At 43.0% G+C, this 26,124-nt stretch overlaps 1 protein-coding gene across 4 annotated transcripts in view; it reads right to left on the reverse strand.

The window, feature by feature from the left end:
• The window catches only part of SCML2 (Scm polycomb group protein like 2), a 163,840-nt gene that overhangs the window by 50,827 nt on the left and 86,889 nt on the right, over positions 1-26,124 (reverse strand). For 3 of the 4 annotated variants that reach the window (XM_073574195.1, XM_073574178.1, XM_073574187.1), the window contains exons 4-6: positions 3,746-3,980; positions 2,349-2,437; positions 221-464 (exon numbers count right to left, since the gene is read on the reverse strand). In XM_073574195.1, the coding sequence (XP_073430296.1) occupies positions 221-464; positions 2,349-2,437; positions 3,746-3,980 (568 nt within the window). The remainder of the gene's footprint in view (positions 1-220; positions 465-2,348; positions 2,438-3,745; positions 3,981-26,124) is intronic. The other variant, XM_073574205.1, reaches the window with a different exon arrangement.

Raw genomic sequence — 26,124 nt, forward strand, 5'->3', positions numbered from 1 at the left:
ACAGTTGCCCTTCTTTGAGCATTAGTCACAAAACTTCACAATTTCATTCACACTTATAATTTACATCTTCCACAAAAAAAGGATCTAAAGAAAAAAAAACAAAACATCTTACACACATCATTCTCTATCTTCATTCTGTTATAGGTTCGTAAAACAAAAGCTTAGGATGGACTCTTTAATATCACTGCATCTTAAATGTACAGTTAGTCATGTTACCTACCATTGTTTCCAGGGGGTTGTAAAGAGTCTCCAGTTATACTGCACCACCCGACAGGAAAGATGTCACGAGAGTCATATTTGCACCAGTAGTCAAAGGCTCCCCTCCATCCATCAAATGTGATGAATATTTCATCTCCTTTCACATCTCCAACTGTAGCTGGGCAGATTAGAAATGGATTCTTTTTGTCCACAGCTTCCAGTTTCAATCCAGTTTTAAATAAATTCTGAGATGGTTTTTGTGGTTCCTGTTGAAAAAAAAATATATAGAAATTAGTTTTTTTTCCCTATTTGAATAGCTGGAAGACACAAAAAAGATAAAAGGCCAGAAAGCACAAATAGTGTGAAATGACTGTTGCCCATCTGGATTGGCACACCACACCACCATGGTCACTGTTATAGTGTAGCGATCTACAGGTGATGTAACAGACTGTCCCCTAGAGACTCCCTTCAGAAGGAAAAAACAAAAAGGACCTGATTCACTACTGCATTTGTTCCCATTTTGGTCTAATTTTTGGAGTTTTTCTTTTTGCGTCTTAATATTTAAATTCGCGTCTTTTTTGAAGTCTATTTTATGTGTTTGACTGTTGTTTTTTTAAGTTTGCCATTTTGCAGGATGAGGGGGGGGGGGGGTCTTCTAGATGATTTGATCATTCGTAAATTTTTTAAAAATGGTCACCCCTAGATATTTTGGCACACATTTTGTGCTATGTTGAAAAAATGTAGCGCTTTTAAAGAGCTCACAGAAAAGGATGAAAACAAACATTTTGACCATTTCAGACCGACTGCTTTGACGTTTTCCAACTGACTGTTAAAAACTATGTGGATTTGTGGGTAAAATTGACATTTACCTACAGAACTGCATTAACAATCGATTTGAAAATTGCATAGATACAGAGTAAAACCACTTTTCACTGCAGTTTTCAGCCACTATATAAGAGCTCACCATAAAATGTTATTCCTCCCCAAAAATTACGTTATCTTTTATCCATAGCATAGGGGATAACTTGGTGATTGCTGGAGGTCTGAGCGCTGGGACACATAATGATTACAGCTCTGGAACCACAAGAATGGATCTTTGCACATGCGTCCTGGATGGAGCAGAGATGCTAGTGCTCATGCTCACCCACTGTTCCATTCATTGTCTATGAGACTACAAGAGTTAAGGCCCCGTCACACATAGCGATCTCACCAGCGAGACCGCTGTGTGTGACAGCGATCAGCGACCGGCCCCCCTGCCGGTATCGCTGATCGCTGCAGGAAAGGCCAGGACTTTTTTTTTGGTCGCTGGTCTCCCGCTGGCCAGCACGCTTCGCTGCGTGTGACAGGCGGGAGACCAGCGATCTGCTGGTAACTAATGTACACATTGGGTATCCAAGGGACGTGCGTCCCTTAGATACCCGATGTGTACGTTAGTTACCAGTGCGCTGACGCAGGGAGCTGGTAACTAACGTACATATCGGGTATCTAGGGACGCACGTTTGACAGCTCACCAGCGATCACATAGCGATTCACTAGCGATCCTGACACATTGATATCGTTGTCAGGATCGCTGGTGAATCACTATGTGTGACTCCAGCCTTAGCCAAGTGGTATAATCAGTAGTCCCACAGACAATGAATGGAGGGGAAGCAGAGCATGCGTACCTCTGCACTATTCAGGTTGAGACTGCAAAGCACGGGTCTTGTGGTTCCAGAGCTCTGATTTTAAATCATTGGAATTCTCATGATCAGCAAGTTCTATCCTATTCATAGGGTCCATAAGGATAGGGGATAACTTTAATTCTTAGAAATTACCTATAAGGGCTACATTCACACATCTGTTGTATATGTCCGTTTGATGTTTTTTTTTCCTCAAACATGATTTGGACCCATAGAGTGTCATTAATTCATTCATGCATCAGTTTTAAAAATGGATCCATTCCAGGTCAGCGAGTCTCAGAGCTGGTCCTATTTTCATCTTTTTTTGCAGATCAGAGTTAGTTGCTAAAGTCCATGTGGTTTAAAATGGATGTCAACCATTTGGATGTAAATGTCTGTTAATTTAGCTGGAGAACAATTAAGGAAAATTTCAACCCTTAAAAAAAAAAAAAAAAAAAAATTGTAGAAAAAGCATGAACTTTTAATTCCTACCTTTTTAAAGTATGTGGCAGGTGCCATTTCTGCTCCATTTAGCGTTCTTAACAGAAACATAGGCCAGGAAGAGGCATTCATCCGGAATCCTTCCAGGGAGAGAATAGAAATATCACTACAAATATGAGGCTACACTTTTTATGCTCAGATTCTAATTTACTTTACATTTTAAATATGGTATAGAAAAAAAAACTACACACAATATGTCATATTTGTAAAAATGTTGCAATTCTATAATTGCTCCATTCTTTACCCTTCCTGTATACTAAAGTAAAACGTATGTAAATCTTGCTCTGCTGCAAATTATCCAGTCTATATGGCTATGAAAACTGTGCAAGATGTACAAATAATGCCAGCTTATACTACAATTGCCATCTCGTAGAACAACACTATACGCCTGTAAGCTGTCGTTCACTGTCCCTGACATCAGTTAATAAATAATACTAGCCTTCAGCAGTTTGCATTACCCTAATACAAAGTACAGCTCCTCAAATGTAGCCCTATGACTGATTTTGCTTTGCAAGCCTACTCCTTCAGACTAAGTTCACATGCATTGCTTTTCCAGCATTTTTTTCTGCAGCCAAAGCCTGCTCTTTTTTCTGCATTTTTAGTGCAGATTAGGCTAGTTTCACATTTGCGTTTCAGGGCGCAGCGACGGCCTGCGCACGGCCGCCCCCTGCCGCGCCCCCTCCGATAGCTCCGCCTCCGGGCGCATGACGATGCATGCGTCCTACGTCCCCTATCTTTATCACTTAGGACGCAGGCCATGCGCAGTATGCGTTTTGGCGGCGCCTGCGTCCTTTTGACGGTGCACCGACCAGCGGCAAACGCAATCTGTTGCAATTTCGTTGCGCTCGGCGCACCGTCAAAAGGACGCAGGCGCCGCCAAACGCATACTGCGCACTGCCTGCGTCCTCAGTGATAAAGATAGGGGACGCATGACGCATGCAGCGTCATGCGCCTGGAGGCGGAGCTATCGGAGGGGGCGCAGCAGGGGCAGGGCTTAGCGGCGGACGTGCACAGGCTGTCGCTGCGCCCTGAAACGCAAATGTGAAACTAGCCTTATATGTATGATTTGTCTACTGTCTACAGTACAATTTCAAAATATTAGTTATTTTATTTAGTGTTTTTTCACTTTCTCAGTGCTTTCTATGGGTGCAAAAAATGCTGAAAGAATTGACATGCTGCTGATTTAAGAAAAAAACGCTGCGGTTCTCAAATTCAGTCAGGAATAAGAAAAAAAACAAGCGTGTGCATGAGATTTCTAAAATCTGATAGCTTTTGCTGAAACTGTAAAACACAGCTTCTTTTCTGCAGCAAAAATGTTGTGTGTGAACACAGCTTTACTTCTCAGTGCTAACAAAGTGATCTGTAAAGACGTAAACCTAGCCTCTTACCCAAGGGTGGCTGCAGCATATCTCCCGTTTTTTCACATGTACCAATTTGCTGGATATCCGAAGAGTCCACCAACCTCCAGAAGTCATTTTTATCATCACTGCCATCCAGTCGTAAACGCAAGCGAGCTCCAGAGATTCCCACAACAGTGGCTATACAAACGGAGGTAACATTTCGAGGGTCATGAGCTTCCACTTTCATGCCAATTTTAAATTCATTACTGGGTGGGATCCTAGACTACAAAGAACAGAATATAAAATCCTGGTTCACACTGTACAAAAGATAATAGCAGCAAACAATTCCACCAAATGTCTGAAGAGGGGTCACCATTCTGGGAACTCACACCCTCAGTGTACAAGCGCACCCACTACAGTCACTGGATCTGAATTAGACATGTTACATCAGCAGGGATTGTACATATGAGTATGAATATAGCCATTAGTAGAGATGACTTTACTTATCAAGGTGAAATGTTGGAAAATACACCTTTCTTTTTTATTCTGAGATCTGAGAAACATTACACATGGTTTCTTTCGCCTGTGAACTGCTGATGGTCACTAAGGCTTTAAAAAAAAAATTGTGAATTGTTATGACAAGTTGAATGTTTCAACCAGAGTCTAAAATTAAAAAACTTCTTATGGATATGCCATCATTAGACCAGGAGGGGAGGGGCAGGGAGGAGAGACAATCCTCACATCAGTTCTGCAGGCACCATGTTATGGTATGTGCACACGTTGTGGATTTGCCTGTGGAATTTTCTGTGCAGATTCTTTCCTCTCTTGGCAGAAAACGCAGGTGAAAATCCACGCATTTTTGAAGCGGATTTTCATGCGTTTTTGCAAGCTAAATAAAGATCTATTATTTAACAAAAAAAAAAAAAAGAATTGTGATGTCATTTCTTTTTCCAACCTCTTCATAACTCCATTAAATACTATATCATCACATACCATGTTCACATATAATGTACAGAAAACAAATATACCGTATTTTTCGCTTTATAAGACGCACCTGATTATAAGACGCACCCCCAAATTTGGTGAAGAAAAAGAGAAAACTTCTTTTTTTTATGTTAAATGGAGGTGTGTCTTATAATGCCAGTGTTCGTCTTTCAAATCATATATATGTCCCTCATCCTACATAGTAACATAATAAGGTTGAAGGAAGACTTTAAGTCCATGTAGTTCAACCCATATCCTCCTAACTTGCCCTAACATGTTGATCAAGAGGAAGGCAAAAAAAAAACCCCACGTGGCAAACAGTAAGCTTCACATTGGGGGAAAAAATTCCTTCCCGACTCCACATATGGCAATCAGACTAGCTCCCTGGATCAACGCAATATTAAGGAAACTAGTGTATATACCCTGTAATATTATACTTTTCAAGAAAGGCATCCAGACCCTTCTTAAATTTTATTAGGGAATCACTCATTACAACATCATATGGCAGAGAGTTCCATAGTCTCACTGCTCTTACAGTAAAGAATCCGCATCTGTGAATATGCTTAAACCTTCTTTCCTCCAGACGTAGAGGATGCCCCCTTGTCCCTGTCACAGGTCTAAGAGTAAAAAGATCATTAGAAAGGTCTTGGTATTGTCCCCTCATATATTTATACATTGTAATAAGATCACCTCTAAGCATTCGATTTTCCAAACTAAATAACCCCAAGTGTAATAACCTGTCTTGGTATTGCAGACCCCCTAGTTCCCTAATAACCTTGGTCGCTCTTCTCTGCACCCGCTCCAGTTCAGCTATGTCTTTCTTATACACCGGAGACCAGAACTGTACACAGTATTCTAAGTGTGGTCGTACTAGTGACTTACATAGAGGTAAAATTATGTTCTCCTCATGAGCATCTATGCCTCTTTTAATGCATCCCATTATTTTATTTGCCTTTGCAGCAGCTGCCTGACATTGGCCACTAAATGTGAGTTTGTCGTCAAGCCATACACCCAGGTCTTTTTCAGTGACAGTTTTGCCCAGTGTTTTACAATTAAGCACATAATTATACATCTTATTCGTTCTACCCAAGTGCATGACCTTACATTTATCCCTATTAAAGCTCATTTGCCATTTATCAGCCCAAGTTTCTAGTTTACATAAATCCTCCTGTAATATAAAATAGTCCTCCTCTGTATTGATTACCCTGCAGAGTTTAGTGTCATCTGCAAATATTGAAATTCTACTCTCTATGCCCCCTACAAGGTCATTAATAAATATACTAAAAAGAAGCGGGCACAAAACTGACCCCTGTGGTACCCCACTGCTAACCGTGACCCAGTCTGAGTGTGCTCCATTAATAACCACCCTTTGTTTCCTATCCCTGAGCCAGCTCTTAACCCACCTACACATATTTTCCCCTATCCCCATTGTTCTCATTTTATGTATCAACCTTTTGTGTGGCACCGTATCAAAAGCTTTTGAAAAGTCCATGTACACAACGTCCACTGCATTCCCTTGGTCCAGTCCAGAACTTACCTCTTCATAAAAGCTTATCAGATTAGTCTGACAGGAACGGTCCCTTGTAAACCCATGTTGATATTGGATCATGAGGTTATTCTTCTCCAGATACTCCAGTATAGTATCTCTTAGAAAACCCTCCAGGATTTTACCCACAGTTGAGGCTAAACTTACTGGCCTATAATTTCCAAGTTCAGTTTTTGTCCCCTTTTTGAATATTGGCACCACATTTGCTATACGCCAGTCCTGTGGTAAAGACCCGGTTATTATGGAATCTTTAAAGATTAAAAATAATGGTCTATGACTGTACTTAATTCCTGCAGTACTCGGGGGTGTATCCCATTCGGGCCCGGGGATTTGTCAATTTTAGTGATTTTTAGATGCTGCCGTATGTCCTGCTGGGTTAAGCAGGTGACATTTAATGGAGAATTTTTATCACTGATCATGTTACCCGTCATGTGATTTTCTTGTGTAAATACGGTTGAAAAAAAGTCATTTAGTATATTGGCTTTTTCCTCATCCACCATTTCACCCAGACTATTTTTAAGGGGACCAACACTATCATTTCTTAGCTTCTAACTATTTATGTAGTTAAAGAATATTTTGGGATTATTTTTACTTTCTCTGGCAATGAGTCTCTCTGTCTCAATCTTTGCTGTCTTGATTTGCTTTTTACAGAATCTATTTAATCTTCTGTATTTAATTAATGCCTCATCACTACCTACTTGCTTTAATTCTCTAAAAGCTTTATTTTTATCTCTTATTGCGCCCTTTACAGCTCTATTTAGCCATAGTGGTTTCCTCCTATTTCTCACATGTTTATTCCCATACGGTATATATTGTGCACAGGTCCTATTCAGAATGCTAATAAACGTCTCCCATTTTCTTTGTGTATTTTTATGTCTCAGGATATCGTCCCAGTTAATTGCACCAAGATCATCTCTCATCCGTTGGAAATTTGCTTTCCTGAAGTCTAGTGTCCTTGTAACCCCTCTACTACACATCTTATTAAAGGATACATGAAAACTTATTATTTTGTGATCACTATTACCCAAGTGAGAAATAAGGAGGAATTTAGCTCCAGCTGCATAGAAATTCTTCTTTATTCGATAGAGTTAAAATTAACACATCATTGAACTCTCTAGATAAGCACACCAGAGCAGGACGAGATGGGGCTACGCGTTTCGACCTACATGGTCTTTGTCAAAGCCATACTCAAACTCCACCATGGGTTAGATATATATGTGTGACTAACCAATAAAATTGCTTACAAAAATCACATGACATCTCACACAGGTCCTTTGTACAAATAAGACATAACATATAACAATGACAAAACAAATATTAAAAACAGCAATAGTGCAAGATCAAATCATGTCTTTTATTTAGGCCACTCGGATACCTGGTGTTGAGATGATAAATCCAAAATGCTTCTCGGGTGAGAAGACATCACCTGATGTCTCCCCCCCGAGATGACAGGTTTACACGCTCAATCCCCTGTACTTTAAAATGTGATGTGCTTCTGGCATGACAATCAATAAAATGCTTTGAAGCAGCTGAAATATTTCTTTCAAAATTATTAGTGTTAATTATGTCATGCAAGTGCTCCCTAATTCGTATTTTTAATTGCCTGGATGTACAGCCGACATAAGACAAATTGCACTGATCGCAATTGATTTTATACACTATATTATTTGAATTACAATTAATGTGTGTAGATGGTGCCATTATTCACACAAAAACGCATCACAAACGCCTTAGTGGAAACACTGTCTTATATGCAACTAGTAGTCACAACAAACACACAATAAAATCAATTCCAGTAGGTGAATACACCCGGGTCAAACGAAATTGCAGTTCTAGTGAGGTTCTGAGGGAAGAGTTCGGGCATGTTACAAATAAATTGAAGTACCGCAGGTATCCGAACTGGACCCTAACTAGAGCGCAACAAATAATGCAGACTAAAACGGAAGAATTACTTATGCCACCTTGGTATCTAGGAGAGCTCCTTCTTTGGGGAACATATCACCAAGTATGTTTTCATTAGATCGCAAAAAGTCCAAAGAAAATTGGCTTACTACAAAAGGTTTTTACAAATGCGGTGCTAATATTTGTAAAACGTGCAAGCATGCGCAGATATCTAAGAAATTTAGCAACAGTGATGACACTTTCAGCTTTAAAATTAAAAACTACATTAATTGTAATTCAAATAATATAGTGTATAAAATCAATTGCGATCAGTGCAATTTGTCTTATGTCGGCTATACATCCAGGCAATTAAAAATACGAATTAGGGAGCACTTGCATGACATAATCAACACTAATAATTTTGAAAGAAATGTTTCAGCTGCTTCAAAGCATTTTATCGATTGTCATGCCAGAAGCACGTCACATTTTAAAGTACAGGGGATTGAGCGTGTAAACCTGTCATCTCGAGGGGGGAGACATCAGGTGATGTCTTCTCACCCGAGAAGCATTTTGGATTTATCATCTCAACACCAGGTATCCGAGTGGCCTAAATAAAAGACATGATTTGATCTTGCACTATTGCTGTTTTTAATATTTGTTTTGTCATTGTTATATGTTATGTCTTCAGCAGACTCAGTAAAAATCTTGAAATTTGCCGATGACTCAGTAAAAATCTTGAAATTTGCCGATGATATGACACTGATTGGTCTCATCAGGGGAAATGCTGAAGACTTGTATCGGAGTGAGGTGGAAAGAATATGTGACTGGTGTAAAGCCAATAATCTTGTACTCAACACTAAAAAAACTGCTGAGATGGTTGTGGATTTTAGGAAAGATCAACATGAGATACTTCCAATCTACATCCATGACGAAGTGGTTCTTAGGGTCACAGAGACCAAATTCCTTGGTGTTATCATCTCTCATGATCTTAAATGGGGGAAAAACGTGGATGCTGTTATAAGAAAAGCACAACAGAGGATGTTCTTCCTGCGTCAGCTGAAAAGATATGGTTTGTCTAAGAATCTGCTGATCTTATTCTTTAATGCTGTCATCAGATCTGTGATTTGTTCCTCTCTGATAGTCTGGTATGGGGGAGCCACTGCGCATGACAAACTCCGCTTACAAAGGACTTTCAGAACAGCAGAGAGAATTATAGGCTCCCCCCTGCCTAAAATCCAGGATCTTTATGATAAGAGTATTCGATCCCACACATTGAAAATTTCATCCGATCCCTCTCACCCGGGACACTCCTCATTCCAAGTACTCCCTTCAGGACGTCGCTTCAGAGTCCCCAAATGCAGTACCAACCGCCATATGAACAGCTTCTATCCACTCTCTGTTCAACAATTAAATCGTCATGTGTAGACTATATACTGTATCTGTCTTGTTAGATGTTACTTGTTGTATCTGTTGTTATATATTATGTTGCCTCTTTGCCACAAAGAATTCCTTGTATATATGTAATATGTACTTGGCGATAATAAATTTGATTGATTGATTGATGTCTTATTTGTAAAAAGGACCTGTGTGAGATGTCATGTGATTTTTGTAAGCAATTTTATTGGTTAGTCACACATATATATCTAACCCATGGTGGAGTTTGAGTATGGCTTTGACAAAGACCATGTAGGTCAAAACGCGTAGCCCCATCTCGTCCTGCTCTGGTGTGCTTATCTGGAGAGTTCAATGATGTGTTAATTTTAACTCCTATCGAATAAAGAAGAATTTCTATGCAGCTGGAGCTAAATTCCTCCTTATTTCTGATTTCCTGACGTTGGTCTGCACGGAACTCCGTGATACTGCTTACTGGTGAGCTGGCTTCCTTTTCACTTATTACCCAAGTGACCCTCAACCCTTACATTTGATATGTGGTCTGGCCTGTTGGTTAATATTAGGTCTAGCAGTGCCCCCCTCTTGTTGGGTCCTGAACCAGTTGTGAAAGGTAATTGTCTCTCACAGTTGTCAAAACCCTATTACCTTTGCTGGAACTGCAGGTTTCGGTTCCCCAATTTATTTCAGGGTAGTTGAAGTCCCCCATAATAATGACTTCTCCTTGAGTCGCAGCTTCATCTATTTGCTTTATGAGGATATTCTCTGTTGCTTCCATTATTTTTGGAGACTTATAACAAACCCTTATCAGTACCGTATTTTTCGCTTTATAAGACGCACCTGATTATAAGACGCACCCCCAAATTTGGTGAAGAAAAAGAGAAAAAAATGTTTTTTTGTTAAATGGAGGTGTGTCTTATAATGCCAGTGTCCATCTTTCAAATCATATACCGTATATGTCCCTCATCCTGGTATTTATATAACCCACATCCTGGCACATTGCCCCCTTGTGCTGGCACATAGCCCCCCCATCCTATCCTGGATATGGCCCCCCGGTCACTAAATGCCCACCTCCATATATTCCTCCCTGCTGGCACACATTGTCCCCCCCTCCATATATTCCCCCCTGCAGGCACACATTGTCCCCCCGGTCCTATAATCCCCCTGCTGGCACACATTGTGCCAGCAGGGAGGAATATATGGAGGTGGGGACAATGTGTGCCAGCAGGGGGAATATATGGAGGGGGGACTCCATATATTCCCCCCTGCTGGCACACATTATTCCCCCCTGCTGGCACACATTGTCCCCCCCTCCATATATTCCCCCCTGCTGGCACATATTGCCCCCCCATCCCTATATTCCCCCCTGCTGGCACACATTGTCCCCCCATCCCTATATTTCCCCCTGCTGGCAAGCACATGCTAAAATAATAAACAGTTAACTCACCTAGTGATGATCGCTCCTGCTCCCAGCTCTCCCGTGGCTTACCTGTGTCTGTGTCGAGTCTGCTGTCATCCTCCTCCTGCAGAGCGCACGCAGCTGCTGCTCATTCAGGCAGCTCATTGTTGCTACAGGACCTTCCATGATGTGACCAATAGGAGCTGCTCAGCTACGGTCATGTGACTCGCAGTGCACACTGGGAGTCATGTGGCCGCAGGTCCTATTGGTCACATCATGCAAAGTCCAGAAGCGATGAGCTGCCTGAATGAGCTGCTGCTGCCTCTCGCCCTGCAGGAGGAGGATGACAGCAGACGACACAGGAAAGCCACGGGGGAGCTGGGAGCAGGAGCGATCATCAGTGTCTATAGTGATGGGGGGAGAATGCAGGCACATGTAATATGCACCGTTCCCGTGTCTACCAACTCGGCGCTGTTTCAGCACCAAGGTGATGGACAGCGGGTGCAGTGAATATTACATGAGGCTAATGAGCGGGAGCACAGGACCTCCCGCTGTCTCAGCAGCCCCCATCCAGCCCATCCCAGCCCCCCGACTCCAAGCCAGAGCTGCCCCCCCCCACTCTATAGCACAGCAGCACACAGATTCGCTTTATAAGACGCACCCCCCACTTTCCCCCCAAAATTTGGGGGAACAAAAGTGAGTCTTATAAAGCGAAAAATACGGTAATTTATTATTTTTCCCCCCTCCCCTTATCTCTACCCACAGGGACGCTACATTTTCATTAGATTCATATATATTATCACGAAGGATGGGTTTTAAGGATGATTTTACATATAAACACACGCCTCCCCCTCGTTTATTTGTTCGGTCATTTCTGAACAGACTATAGCCCTGTAAATTAACCGCCCAGTCATGGCTCTCGTCCAGCCATGTTTCAGCTATCCCCACCATGTCATAATTATGTTCCAACAACATTAACTCCAATTCCTCCATTTTGTTGGCGAGGCTTCTGGCATTAGTATACATGCACTTTATGTATCTCTCTGTACCTCTATTCTTTCTTAAATTATTAACTGTTCTAACCCCACCCCCCATGCCACCCCCACCCCCAATTTCATTATTTGTGCCCAGGTCTCTATCTGCACTGTCTTCCCCTCCTATAAAAGGAATACCCTCCCCCCGTCCCTAGTGTAAAAACTCCTCCAACCTTCTAGCCATTTTCTCCCCCAGCACAGCTGCACCCTCCCCATTGAGGTGCAGCCCGTCCCTAGTGTAGAACCTGTAGCCAACTGAGAAGTCGGCCCAGTTCTGCAGGAACCCAAACCCCTCCTTCCTACACCAATTCCTGAGCCACTTATTAACCTCCCTAAACTCCCGTTGCCTATGGCGTGGCACGTAGTACAGGAAGTATTTCCGAAAATACCACCTTGGAGGTCCTTGCTTTAAGCTTACAGCCTAATTCCCTGAAATTATCTTTACGGACCTTCCACCTACCTCTAACTTTGTCATTTGTGCCAATGTGCACCATGACCGCTGGATCCTCACCAGCCCCTCCCAGTAATCTGTCAACTCGATCAGCGAAGTGTCGGACTTGAGCGCCCTATCTGTTCCCCTAATAACTGAGTCTCCCACTACCAGCACCTGTCTGGCCTGCCCTGCTCTCCTATTTCCCCCCTTACTGGAGCAGACACTCCTCCAGCTTTCAGAGGACATGCCTTACTGCAGCAGTGCTACTCCTGCACTAACACTCCCCTCATCTGCCAACTTAGCAAACTTATTGGGGTGTGCCAGATCAGGACTAGCCTCCCTGGTGCTCTTCCCTCTACCCCGCCTTCTAACTGTCACCCAGCTAGCTGCTTCATTGTCCTGCAGCTCCAACCTAGCATCCCCCCCCTCATCTATCCCATTAAGCGTCTGCTCAGTGAGCAGAAGACTCCTTTCCATATTGTCTATGGATCTCAGTGTTGCCAGCTGCACATTTAGATCCAGTATCTGGGCTTCCAAATGCACAACGTGCTCACATCTCGCACAGCAGTATGCACCCTCGACCGGCTGTTCAAGGATTTCATACATGCGGCAAGACGTGCATTGGATGGCATTGGCAATAGTGGAGCACATCCTAATGGGGATTGCACCAGACAATAAGATAAGCAAAAATAAATAAAAAGTATTAATATAATATAACAGCAATTCAGTAATACCTCCCTTGGAAACTCCCTGAATCCAAAGTCACTGAATCACAAGTCACACAATTACCACAGTTCGCACTTACGCTCAGATCACACTCCGCTCGTTCACATTCGCTCAGGCAGAAGGTTTAAAAGATTTTTTTTTCCGTTTTACAAGCACACCACCCTGCTGCTCAATGCACTTCCAAAAGGAGTTGAGCCCCAACCAGCTGCCCATTATAAACCCTTAATTATGAACTCCCACCCTTAATTAACTCCTTGTGAATATAGCTACACCTCAAGATTTAAATGCAATATAGTTAACCCTTAAAAACACAGATAGTAAAATAAGAGATTAACCCTGTAGGAACAAAAAATAGGATAAGCAAGCCCCCAAGCCCCCCAACGATTGAACAGGGACGGGGGGGCCCGTGTGCATCGCAGTGCACACTGGGAGTCACGTGACCACAGGTTCTATTGGTTACGTGATGGAAGGTCCTGAAGCTACAATGAACTGCCTGAATGAGCAGCTGCTGCCGCGCGCCCTAGCAGGAGTAGGATGTCAGCACAGACACAGGAAGAGTCACAGGGATGCTGGAAGCAGGAGCCATCATCGGAAGGTGAACATAGTGATGAGGCGGGGGGGGGAAGTGAAGGCATATGCAATATGAGCCCCTCCCCTGTCTACCGACTCAGCGCGGCTTCAGCACCGAGGTGATGGACAGCGGGTGCAGTGAATATTACATAAGCCTAATGAGCGGGAGCACATGACCACCCACTGTCTCTGCAGCTCGCAGCCAGCCCACCCTAGCTCCCTGACACCATGCCAGAGCAGCCCCCCCCCACTCTATAGTACAGCAGCACACAGATTCGATAAGACACACCCCCCCACTTTCCCCCAAAATTTCGGGGAAAAGTGTGTCTTATAATCCGAAAAATACCGTAAGTGAATATCTCTAGATAGATATATCTATAGATATATCTATAGATAGATAATGCCAAGGTTGATGTTTAGCAATGAACATAATAAAATGGTACATAAAGAGTTAAATAAAGACACAGTCACACATACACAAAATCTGCATTAAACACAGTATCTATTTAATTTAAAAGGGAAAAAAAATTGCATTGGATCCTGCGCAATTTTCAAAACCAGAACAGGGAAAGGCAGCGACTGGGGGCCGATGTTTATAGCCTGGGAAGGGGGTAATACCCATGGATCTTCCCAGGCTATTAATATCAGCTCATAGCTGTATAATTAGCCTTCCCTGGATATTAAAATAGGGGAGCCCCCCAAAAAATGACGTGGGATCCCCCTATAAATAATAGCCAGAAAAGGCTATGCAGACAGCTTCGGGGTGATATTAATAGCCTAGGAAGGGGCAATGGATATTGCCCCCCCCGGCCAAAAAACACCAGCTCTCAGCCGCCCCAGAAATGGCACATCTCTAAGATGCGCCAATTACAGCACTTAGTTTCTCTGTTCCCACTGCCCTGTAGTGGTGACATATGGGGTAATAGTTATTGGGTTGATGTCACCTTTGTATTGTAAGGTGACATAAAGCCCTGCTTAGTAATGGAGAGGCGTCAATAAGATACCTATCCATTACTAATCCTATAGTTGTTAAAGAGTTAAATAAAGACACAGCCAGAACAAAGTATTTTAATGAAATAAAAGACAACAGTTTCCCAAATTTATTATAAGCCCAATTCCTGGGACGCCCTCGATCACCTGCAAAAAAAAACAAAAACTAATAAGCCAACACAAATACTCCCTGTTATTACGTGATCCATTTAATAACGAGTGTCCCATGATGATCTCCCCTATAGAGCAGTCACATCAGGAGATGTGACCGTTCCACAGGGCCTCTGATGACACACTGACCGGAGATAATACTCCCGCAGTGTTGTTCATTGGAGTTCATGCTCTCACTTTACAGCACCACTGCTGTGTGAGAATTTTCCCATGCAGCGGTGCCGCAAGTGACAGGATGAACTCAGGTGATCTCTAAGCAGTGGAGTGATCCACAGAAGGAGGATTATCCCGGTCACTGTAGACAGGAGCCATGTAGAGCGGTCACATCTCCTGATGTGACAACTCTACATGGGAGATCGTCGTGGGACACTCATTATTACATTGATTACGTTGGAACAGGGAGTATACAGTTGGTTATTTAATTTTTTGTTGTAGGTGACCGAGGGCGTCGGGGATTAGATGTATGGTGAGTATGTACTGTATGTCTGTATGTGCTTTTTCTTTTTACTATTCAACACAGTAGCAGGATGATGGGACCTACTACTGTCCCATCATCGGATAATGCAGTGACTGTAGCAGACATAACCGGATGGGATAGTAGTCCTATCGAACGATGTCTGCCTACACACAGACCCGCACACACACAGACACCCGCACATATTCACCACACACAGTCTCCACCCACACACTCTTCCTCCTCCCCATCTGCGTTTCTCGCATGCAACTCTGCAGCAAAACCACAGATCTTTTTAAATCTGTGGTTTTGCTGCAGATTTGACTGACTCAACGGAAGTCAATGGGTGCAGAAACGCTGCAGATCCGCAAAAACAATTGACATGCTGCGGAAAATAAAATGCTGCAAATTCGCGCGTATGTTTCCAAAGCACGTGCACACAAATTCTGAATTTCCCATTGACTTACATTGGTTGTGCACTACACTGTCGATTTGATGCAATCCGCGCATCGAAAAAACGCTGCGAATCCGCATCAAAATCCGCAACATGTGCACATAGCCTTATAGACCAGGGAGAGCGGAGCAGATTGATATATAGTATATACCCATACAAGATATTCAAAAAATGTCTACTATTAATGAAACGCCACCAAAAAATATTCTATGCAATATAATATTTATTTCATGACAAAAATATTCAGTGAACAAGAATTTTTATTCAGATTTTACAATTAATTTTCCATAAATGCAATAAATGCAAGCATTAAAAAATATAAATGATATGCATATGTGCAGGGGTACATCAAGAAACCAAAAAAGGCTGGGAAGGAGACACCAAAAAAATCATATATATATATATATATATATATATATATATATATATATATATATATATATATATATATATAATGAAGCAATAGCGAAATGTGCGTTGGAGTGATGTGTGCAGGGGAACCTTAGGAAACCAGGGTTGGTATGATCTCTATTTTTATTGCTATTCAGCGCTTACTATTAGGGTCACTGTAAGTAGGTATTGGTGAGATGTGGGAAACCTCAAAAGCATTTAGCACTTTATATGATTATATACACAGTCTCACATTTAATAAACGGACTTTGTTATGGCTGTTCTTCTATGAATTATAGGGTCAGCAAAATTTATATATGCACTAAGCACTTTTATATATTAATTTTGCACAGTCTGTGTACATATAATTAATTTGGTATGGTTGCCCATTCATGAATTATAGGGATCTCTTATGCACTAAGCACTTTATAATTTTGCACTAATTATGAAATTTATATATGAATTATATGACACTTATTTATGCACTAATTTTATAATTATTAGATTTTCACATTTTGATGAATTTATGGTGCACTTTTATTATATATATATATATTTTTTTTTTTTGGTTTCTTGATGTACCCCTGCACACATGCATATCTTGTATGTTTTTTACTGCTTAAATTTGTTGCATTTTTGGAAAATTAATTGTAAAATCTGAATAAAAATTCTTGTTCACTGAATATTTTTGTCATGAAATAAATATTTTATTACATAGAATATTTTTTGGTGGCGTTTCATTAGTAGTAGACATTTTTTGAATATCTTGTATGGGTATTTAGTTTTTATTTGATATTCAATATCCTGGTGATCATTTTGAAGCAATATTGGAATTTCGTTTTCATATAGGCGTCTACCTCCCCCTCTGATATATAATATAACCTGTGATTTAATAATTTAATCCTCTGCCCTTTCTGAGATTTTCAGTCCAGTTGGTGGTACCATCACTGACTGGCAGGTGTCTTTGCACAAGTGGATACAGAGAAAGCTGACAGTCACGCTTAGATCATGGTGACTTGTTCCCTTTAACCCCTTCACATCAAAGCCGGTTTTCACCTTCCTGAACAGGCCAATTTTTAAGCTGAGTTCACACGTGGCGTTTTTTTCGCGTTTCCGCGGCGGTTTTAACCGCGCGATTTTGCCGCGAAAAATAAGCATACCATTCATTCCTATGGGATTCCGCAATGCTGTGCTAATGCTGCGGTTTTTACCGCGGCGGAATCGCTTCGCGGTAAAAACCGCAGCATGCTCATTAATTTGCGGAATCGCGGCAATCCCGCACCCATAGGAATGCATTGTTCCGCTTACTTCCCGCATGTGGTTGTGCACACCATGCGGAAAGTAAGCAGAACAATTGTGGATGGTACCCACGGCCCGGAGGAGAGGAGATTGTCCTCCGGGCTTTGGGTACCATATCCCTGTAAAAAATAGAATTTAAAAATAAAAAATATTGTTATTCTCACCCTCCGACGTCCTGCGCAGCCTTCCTGCCTCTCTCCACGCTCTCGTTCCCAGTAATCCTTTGCGAAAATGCCCGCGATGGCGTCCGTTCTCACGGGATCGCGAAGTCTCGCCGTCATCGCGAATTACCGCGAGACATCGCGATCCCGCGAGAACGGACGTCATCGCGGGCATTTTCGCAAAGGATTACTGGGAACGCCTGCGCGGGACGTCGGAAGGTAAGAATAACACCATTTTTTTTACATTCTATCTTTTACTACTGAGGCCGCATAGGCGCCTCAGTAGTAAAAAGTTGGTCACACTTGTAAAACACTATGTTTGACGAGTGTGACCAACCTGTCAATCAGTTCTCCAAGTGATGCTACAGATCGCTTGGAAAACGCTAGCATTTTTCAAGCTAATTACGCTTGCAAAATGCTAGTTTTTCCACGGGAAAATCGCGGGAATTTAAAATGCGATTTTCCCGCGGACTGGAATTCCGGAATTCTCGCGGTAATTTCCACGAGAGTTCCGGCACGTGTGCACTTAGCCTTACAATTCTGACCACAGTCACTTTATGAGGTATTAACTGTGGAATACATCAACAGATCCCACTGATTCAGAGGACCTTTTCTCGTGACATATTGTATTTCATGATAGTGGAAAAATTTGTTTGATATGACTTGTGTTTATTTGTGAAAATATCGTAAATTTGGCGAAAATTTCGCAATTTTCAAACTTTTCAATTTTATGAAAAGAGATTTGTCACACAAAATAGTTAATACACAACATTTCACACACGTCTACTTTACAGCAGAACAATTTTTGAAACAATTTTTTTTTTCTTAGGCAGTTAAAAGGGTTAAAAGTTGACCAGCGACTTCTTTTTGCAACAAAATTTCAAAACCATTTTTTTTAGGGTGCACATCACATTTGAAGTGACACTGAGGGGCCTATATAATAATAATAATAATAATAATAAATTTTATTTTTATAGCGCCGACATATTCCGCAGCACTTTACATTTCAGAGGGGATTTGTACAGACAATAGACATTACAGCATAACAATAATCACATACAGTAGATTATAACAAATACCAAGAGGAATGAGGGCCCTGCTCGCAAGCTTACAGTCTATGAGGAAAGAGGTAGACACGAAAGGTGGGTGGTAACAGTTGCCCTGATTGTATGGACCAGCCATAATGTTAAGTGTGTAACAGTACAAACACACAGGGCTAATGGATGCATAAAGCATGTGGGAACATGATGCGGGAAATCTGGTTATGGTAAAACTTTTGGCTGTGCCACACAGGGATATATTAGGTTAATGTGTTGAGGCGATAGGCCAGTCTGAATAAATGCGTTTTCAGGGCACGCTTAAAGTTGTGGGGATTGGGGACTAATAGTATTGACCTGGGAAGTGCATTCCAAAGAATTGGCGCGGCACGTGTAAAGTCTTGGAGACGGGAGTGGGAGGTTCTGACTATTGAGGATGCTAACCTCAGGTCATCAGCAGAACGGAGGGCGTGGGTAGGGTGGTATACTGAAACAAGGGAGGAGATGTAAGGTGGTGCTGAGCTATGGAGGGCTTTGTGTGTGAAGGTAATAAGTTTATACTGAATTCTGGAGTGGATCGGTAGCCAGTGTAATGACTGGCACAAGATAGAGGCATCGGTGTAACGATTGGTGAGGAATATGATCCTGGCTGCAGCATTCAAGACAGATTGGAGAGGGGAGAGTTTGGTAAGAGGGAGACCGATTAGAAGAGAGTTACAATAGTCGAGACGAGAATGAATAAGAGAAACAGTAAGAGTTTTTGCAGAGTCAAAAGTAAGAAAAGGTCGAATTCTAGAAATGTTTTTGAGGTGCAGATGACAAGAGCGAGCCAGTGATCGAATGTGGGGGGCAAAGGAAAGCTCGGAATCAAGTATGACCCCAAGACAGCGGGCCTGTTGCTGGGGAGTAATAGTGGAACCACACACAGAAATGGCAATGTCGGGTATAGGTACATTAGTAGAGGGAGGAAACACCAGGAGTTCAGTCTTTGACAGGTTCCGTTTCAGATATAGTGAGGACATGATATTAGACACAGTGTTTAGACAATCGCCGGTGTTTTCTAGAAAGGCTGGCGTGATGTCAGGAGAAGAAGCATATCATTGAGTATCATCAGCATAGAGATGGTACTGGAAACCAAATCTACTGATTGTTTGACCAATAGGGGCAGTGTACAAGGAGAAGAGGAGGGAGCCTAGAACTGATCCTTGAGGGACCCCAACAGTAAGGGGAAGGTGAGAGGAGGAGGAACCGGCAAAAGATACAGTAAAGGAGCGGTCGGAGAGATAGGAGGAGAACCATGAGAGAACGGTGTCCTTGAGGCCAATGGAACGGAGCATAGTGAGGAGGAGCTGATGATCCACAGTGTCGAATGCTGCAGAGAGATCCAAGAGAATTAGCATGGAGTAATGACCATTTGATTTAGCTGTTAGCAGATGATTAGAGACTTTAGTGAGGACAGTTTCAGTGGAGTGTAAAGAGCGGAAACCGGATTGGAGAGGGTCGAGAACAGAGTTTTCTGAGAGATAGCGGATAAGACGGGAGTGGACCAGGCGTTTCAGGAGTTTAGAGATGAAGGGAAGATTAGAGACAGGTCTATAGTTAGCGGCACAGTTTTGGTCGAGGGATGGTTTTTTAAGTAGTGGATGTATGATGGCATGCTTAAATGAGGAGGGAAAAATACCAGAAGAGAGAGAGAGGTTAAATATTTTAGTTAGGTGAGGGGTCACAGCAGGGGAAAGGGACTGGAGGAGATGTGACAGAAATGGGTCACTCGTGCAAGTGCTTGGGCGAGAAGATGCAAGGAGCCTGCTTACTTCTTCTTCTGTGACTGGTTCAAAATCAGAGAGTGAGCTAGATGCAGTGGGGGAGGGAGGACAGTGCATGGTATGAGGTGATTGGGAGATAATTTCCTGTCGAATCTGGTCAATTTTTTCTTTGAAGTAATTGGCCAGATCGTCAGCTCGGAGCTCCGTGGTTGGGGCCTGTACTCTTGGATTGAGTAGAGAATGAAAAGTGTCAAAGAGACGTTTCGGGTTATTGGACAGTGAGGTGATGAGGGTGTTGAAATAGGTTTGTTTGGAGAGGTGAAGAGCAGTGTTGTATGTTCTAAGCATAAACTTAAAATGGATGAAATCTTTGTGTAGATTGGATTTTCTCCACAGACGTTCGGCGCACCTGGAGCACCGCTGCAGGAAACGTGTTTACACCATGTGCCAGGGTTGTCGCAGTGTGCGTTGTGGTGTTCTATTAATAGGGGGTGCAAATTCATCCAGGGCAGTTTGAAGTGTTTCATTGTAATGCTTCAATGCAGAATCAGGACATGAGAGGGAGGAGATAGGGGCCAATGAAGACTGCAAGTTCTTCATAAGTTTCTGGGTGTTAATGGCCTGTATGTTTCTATAAGTCTGGACAGTGGGGGTGACCTGAGCAGCCTGGCAGTTCTTGATAGAGAATGAAAGAAGATTGTGGTCAGAGAGCGGGAGAGGGGAGTTTGCAAAATCATCCACTGCACAAGGCCGAGAGAAGACCAAGTCGAGGGAGTTTCCGTCTTCATGCGTTGGAGAATTAGTAAGCTGCAAAAGGCCAAACGAGGAGGTTAGAGATAAAAGGTGAGTAGCAGATGGGGAGAGCGGAAGAGCAATGGGGATGTTGAAATCTCCCATGATGAGGGTAGGGATGTCACAGGAGAGAAAATGTGGAAGCCAAGTGGCAAAATGATCCAGGAACTGATGGGAGGGGCCGGGAGGACGATATACGACCGCCACTCGCATGGAGAAGGGGGTGTAGAGTCTGACGGCATGGACCTCAAAAGAAGGGAAGACTAGTGAGGGTAGTTGAGGGATAACCTGAAAGGTACATTTTGGTGATAGGAGCAGACCAACGCCTCCACCTGCTCTATTGTCTGATCTTGGGGTATGAGAGAAGTGTAGCCCCCCGTATGAAAGAGCAGCAGCAGCGGTAGTGTCTGACTGCTGGATCCAGGTTTCAGTAAGAGCCAGGAGGTTAAGAGAATTAGAAAGGAAGAAGTCATGGATGAAGGAGAGTTTGTTACACACTGAGCGAGAATTCCAAAGTGCACAATTAAGAGAGACAGATTGCATGCAGGGAATATTAATAAGATTAGAGGGGTTTCTGAGTGTAGCAGTTGGGGGGTTTGACTTTCTATAACATGGGGGACCAGGGTTGGGAGCAATGTCTCCTGCGACTAGGAGAAGGAGGATAGAAAGAGTGAGCAGATGGTTAAGTGATTTGTGAGAGCGTCTCTTATGTTGAATGGTGGGACAGACTGGGTCTGTGCAATTTAACAATGTGAAAAGAGCGTGAGTGCTATACATAGGAGAGGAAAGGAGCGAGGGGCCGATATGGATGGAATGTTGAGAGTTAATGCCAGGGCGGTGGATGTGTGTGAATGCAGCGGCCAGGATAAAAATTACACAAATGCATATGGTATATATTTGATGTGCTCTAAATGTACAGGGAGTAGATGTATATAAATGTCTTACCTGTCTCCTGCCCTGTCTAACTGCCATGTTATAACTGCCAGTAGTACTTTGATACATGTACTTAGATTACATGTGCATAAATGCCCCGTGCATAAATGCTCCCCCTAGCTATGTCTGAATATATTGGAGGTTAAGGCTAAGATGTTTTTTGGTTTTTTTTGCTCTCACTTCTCGTTAATCAATCACACTAAATTGAGACACCAGGACCCAATAAAATGTTGTGGTCAAATATACACATGTCCAGCACTACATGGATCATAAAGCACTTTAAAAAGTTTCTTGACCTCACAACATAAGGGGACAAGCAGAGTAAAGCCCCCGTTACACACTGCGATATTGCTAGCAATATCGCTGTAAAGTCACCGATTTTGTGACGTTGCAGCGATATTACTAGCGATATCGCTGCATGTGATACTTACCTCCGACCGGCTCCCCCGCTGGTTATCGCTGATCGCGCGAGAAGCTCCTGGACCATTCCTCGTCGGCCACTTCCTGCGGCGCTTCCTGCTGTGACGACGAGCAGCGCGTGGAGCCGGGCGGGAGGACGCAGGATCGCCGCATCTGACAGGTAAGTAGCGATCCCCGTCCCCACCGATGTCGCTGGTGAGATCTGCCTGAGTGGCAGCTCACTAGCGACCACCTAGCGATGCACCAGCGATCCTGACCACGTCATATCGCTGGTCGGGATCCCTGGTGCATCGCTAGGTGTAACGGTACCCTAAGTTGAAAACTATATACCAGATATAAGCTTGCATAGTTGAAAACACATAGATAGCATTCAGGATTAACTGCTTGCTGACATTGAATGGAGACACAGGAGTGGATTCAGAGCAGAGATTGGGTATATGACAAAATACCCAAAAGTGACACGATTCCAAAAACTGCACACCTCAAGGTACTCAAATCCACATTCAAGAAGTATATTAACCTTTCAGATGCTTGACAATAACTGAAGAAATGTGGAAGGAAAACAATTAACATTTAACTTTTTTTCACAAAAATTTTACTTTAGACTCATTTTTTTGTGTTTTCACAAGGGTAACAGTAGAAAATGGACCTCAAGAATTGTTCTGAAAATGTCTCCCGAGTACGCAGATACCCAATATGTGGGGGAAAACATGTGTGTGTGTACAGGAGGGAAGGAACAATTTTTGAACGCAAAATTGGCTGGAATCAAGAGTGGCAACCATGTCGCGTTTGGAAAGCACCTGATGTGCCTAAACCCCCCACATGTGACCATATTTTGGAAACTAGATCCCTCAAGGAACTTATCTAGATGTGTGGCGAACATCTTGATCAAGTTTATAACGTTGAGCCGTGAAAATTATTTAAAAAAAAAAAGTTTCCACAAAAAATGTTCTTTTAGCTGCATTTTTTTTTATTTTCACAAGGGCAACAGGAAAAAATGGACCGCAAAAATTGGAGTGCAATTTCTCCTGAGTAAGCAGATACCCCCATATGTGGTGGAAAACTATTGTTTGGGTGCACAGAAGGGCTCGGAAGGGAAGGAGCATCATTTGACTTTTGAACTCAAAAATTGGCTGTAATCGAGAGGGGAAGCCACGTCGCCTTTCGAGAGCCCCTGATGTGCCTAAACAGTGGAAATCCCCCACAAGTGACCCCATTTTGGAAACTAAACTTATGGTCCGAATGAAACATGTGGGGAGGAGGCAGCGGTGGAGTGGGATTGCACTTGCAGGAGGCAGGAAAATGTCGCTGGGCAACCATGTGGTCCCGATGCTTAAAGTGAAGGAATATTCATTTGCTGCTCTCACCCACTGCTCGGTGCTGACAGGTGGGCGGAAGCAGCGAATGAATATTCCTTCACTTAAACAGCGGACCGACACAGTTTCCCCAGCGCCGTATTCCTGCAGCGACTGGGGAGATCGTGTGTTCGGTGGAGGAGGCGGCAGGAGCAGGATGCCACGGGAGAGATCGCCTCAGTCACATACCTGAGAGCACAGCGTGGGCTGTGCAGATGTTGAGTGCTCCCGTCATTATAGAACCTGTGGTGAAGTAATGAAGAGGATGGGCTGGAGCATCACATGACAGCACAAAACCCTCCCTCTTCATTATGTCACCACAGGTCCTGCAGCTTCCTCTTACAGGTCCTGTTGTGTGGTAATAAGAGGGAGGGCTCTGTGCAGTCATATGATGCTCCAGCCCTTCATTACCTCACCACAGGTCCTGTAAGCTGAAGAGAGATACTTTCGGTTTTATAGCGTGGCGGGCTGCAGGACCTACACTGATGTGAGCACAGCCTGTACAAGTAAGAATAAATTAAAAGTTTAGTAATTACAACACATAAAAAAGCACTCTGCCACTTCTGTGGTGAACTAGAACTCCCAGCATGCCATAGGATCTGCATGATATGCTGGGAGTCATAGTTCTCCCATGGGATCTTAAAACAGCAATCTCCAGTGTTATTTTTCCGTGTTGGAGTGGTGCTTTAAATATAAGCCCTGTGCCCCCATTGTTATACTCACCCTCCAGAGTCTTCATATAGTACTTTACAGATACCACACTGGTCCCACAGCACCATCTTCTACCCGTAGCTTCCAACATAATAACGTACTATTATATATAACACCACATATAATAGTATGTTATTTATGTTATTAAATATATTAACACATTTTTTGCTTCAAATATTTTTTCCTTAATTTTCCACCTTCAAAACCAGGGTGCGTCTTAAAGTCCAAAAAATACAGTACCTAGAGGCATATACACATGTATATAGTAATGATAATTATACTTTTGGTTTTACTGGTGTATGAGTTTGATGTTGTGGTATGTGTAAGATGCGAGCAGTACATCATCAATTTTTTTTTTCAGCTGCGACCACCGGCATCAGGGGCTTATCTACAGCATTCTGTAATGCTGTAGATAAGCCCCCGATATTACGTGAAAGATAAGAAAAAAAGAGTTAGATTGTACTCACCCAGGGATGTTCCGGTTCGGGTACGGAGGGAGTCGTGGTCCAGTCTGGCGCCTCCCATCTTGCAGCGATGACGTCCTCTTCATTCCTGGCCGTCGTGGCTCAGGTGCACTGCTCTGCCCTGTTGAGCGCAGAGCATAGTCCTGCAGTGCGCAGGCACTGGAAGAGGTCCTGCGCCTGCACACTGCAGGACTCTGCTCTGCCCTCCACAGGGCAGAGCAATGCGCCTGCACCGCGACGGCTAGGAATGAAGAGGACGTCATGGCTGCAAGATGGGAGGCGCCGGACCGGACCGCGACTCCCTCCGGACCCGAAACGCCCCTGGGTGAGTATAATCTAAGTCATTTTTCTTCTCTTTCAGGTAACATCGGAGGCTTATCTACAGCATTACAGAATGCTGTAGATAAGCCCCTGACGCCGGTGGCTGCAGCTGATGACAAAAAAAATTGATGACCGATTCCCTTTAATTCCCTACCTATAATGTTACTCGGCACTATTCTTTTTGCCTTTTTGCAAAAGGAAAACAGAAGTCACTAAGGGTATGTGCACACGGTGTGGATTCTGCTGCGGATCCGCAGCGATTTTGGCTCTGCGGATCCGCAGCAGATTTTGCTGCGTTGTACAGTACCTTTATTTCCTATGTAAAAAAAAAACGCTGAGCACATGCTGCGGATTTTTCCGTGCGGTTTTGCTGCGGTTTACAATCCGCAACATGTCAATTCTTTTGTGCAGAACCGCTACGGTTTCACACCTCATCCATTATGAGGTGTAAAACCGCGGGGCAAAACCGCAGGCAAATGCGCAGATAAACCGCAGGACTTTAGTCCTGCGGATTTATCTGCAGATTTTACTACAAAATCCACAGATCCAAAAAACTCCGTGTGCACATACCCTTACACTGCGACGTTTCCTTAATGCACTAGCTAAAAAATTGATAATTCTTTTTTTGTAAAAGAAAAACGCTTCCTCCCTACCTAAAATGCTACTCTGTACTAACTACTATTTTTTTTCTAAACAAAATCGGACGTCAATAGCACGGTGATGTCCGCTACTGTAATACGTTACCTC

Source organism: Dendrobates tinctorius, unplaced genomic scaffold (genome assembly GCF_039654945.1).
Source record: "Dendrobates tinctorius isolate UK_male_01 unplaced genomic scaffold, ASM3965494v1 ptg000007l, whole genome shotgun sequence".
NCBI lineage: Eukaryota > Metazoa > Chordata > Amphibia > Anura > Dendrobatidae > Dendrobates > Dendrobates tinctorius.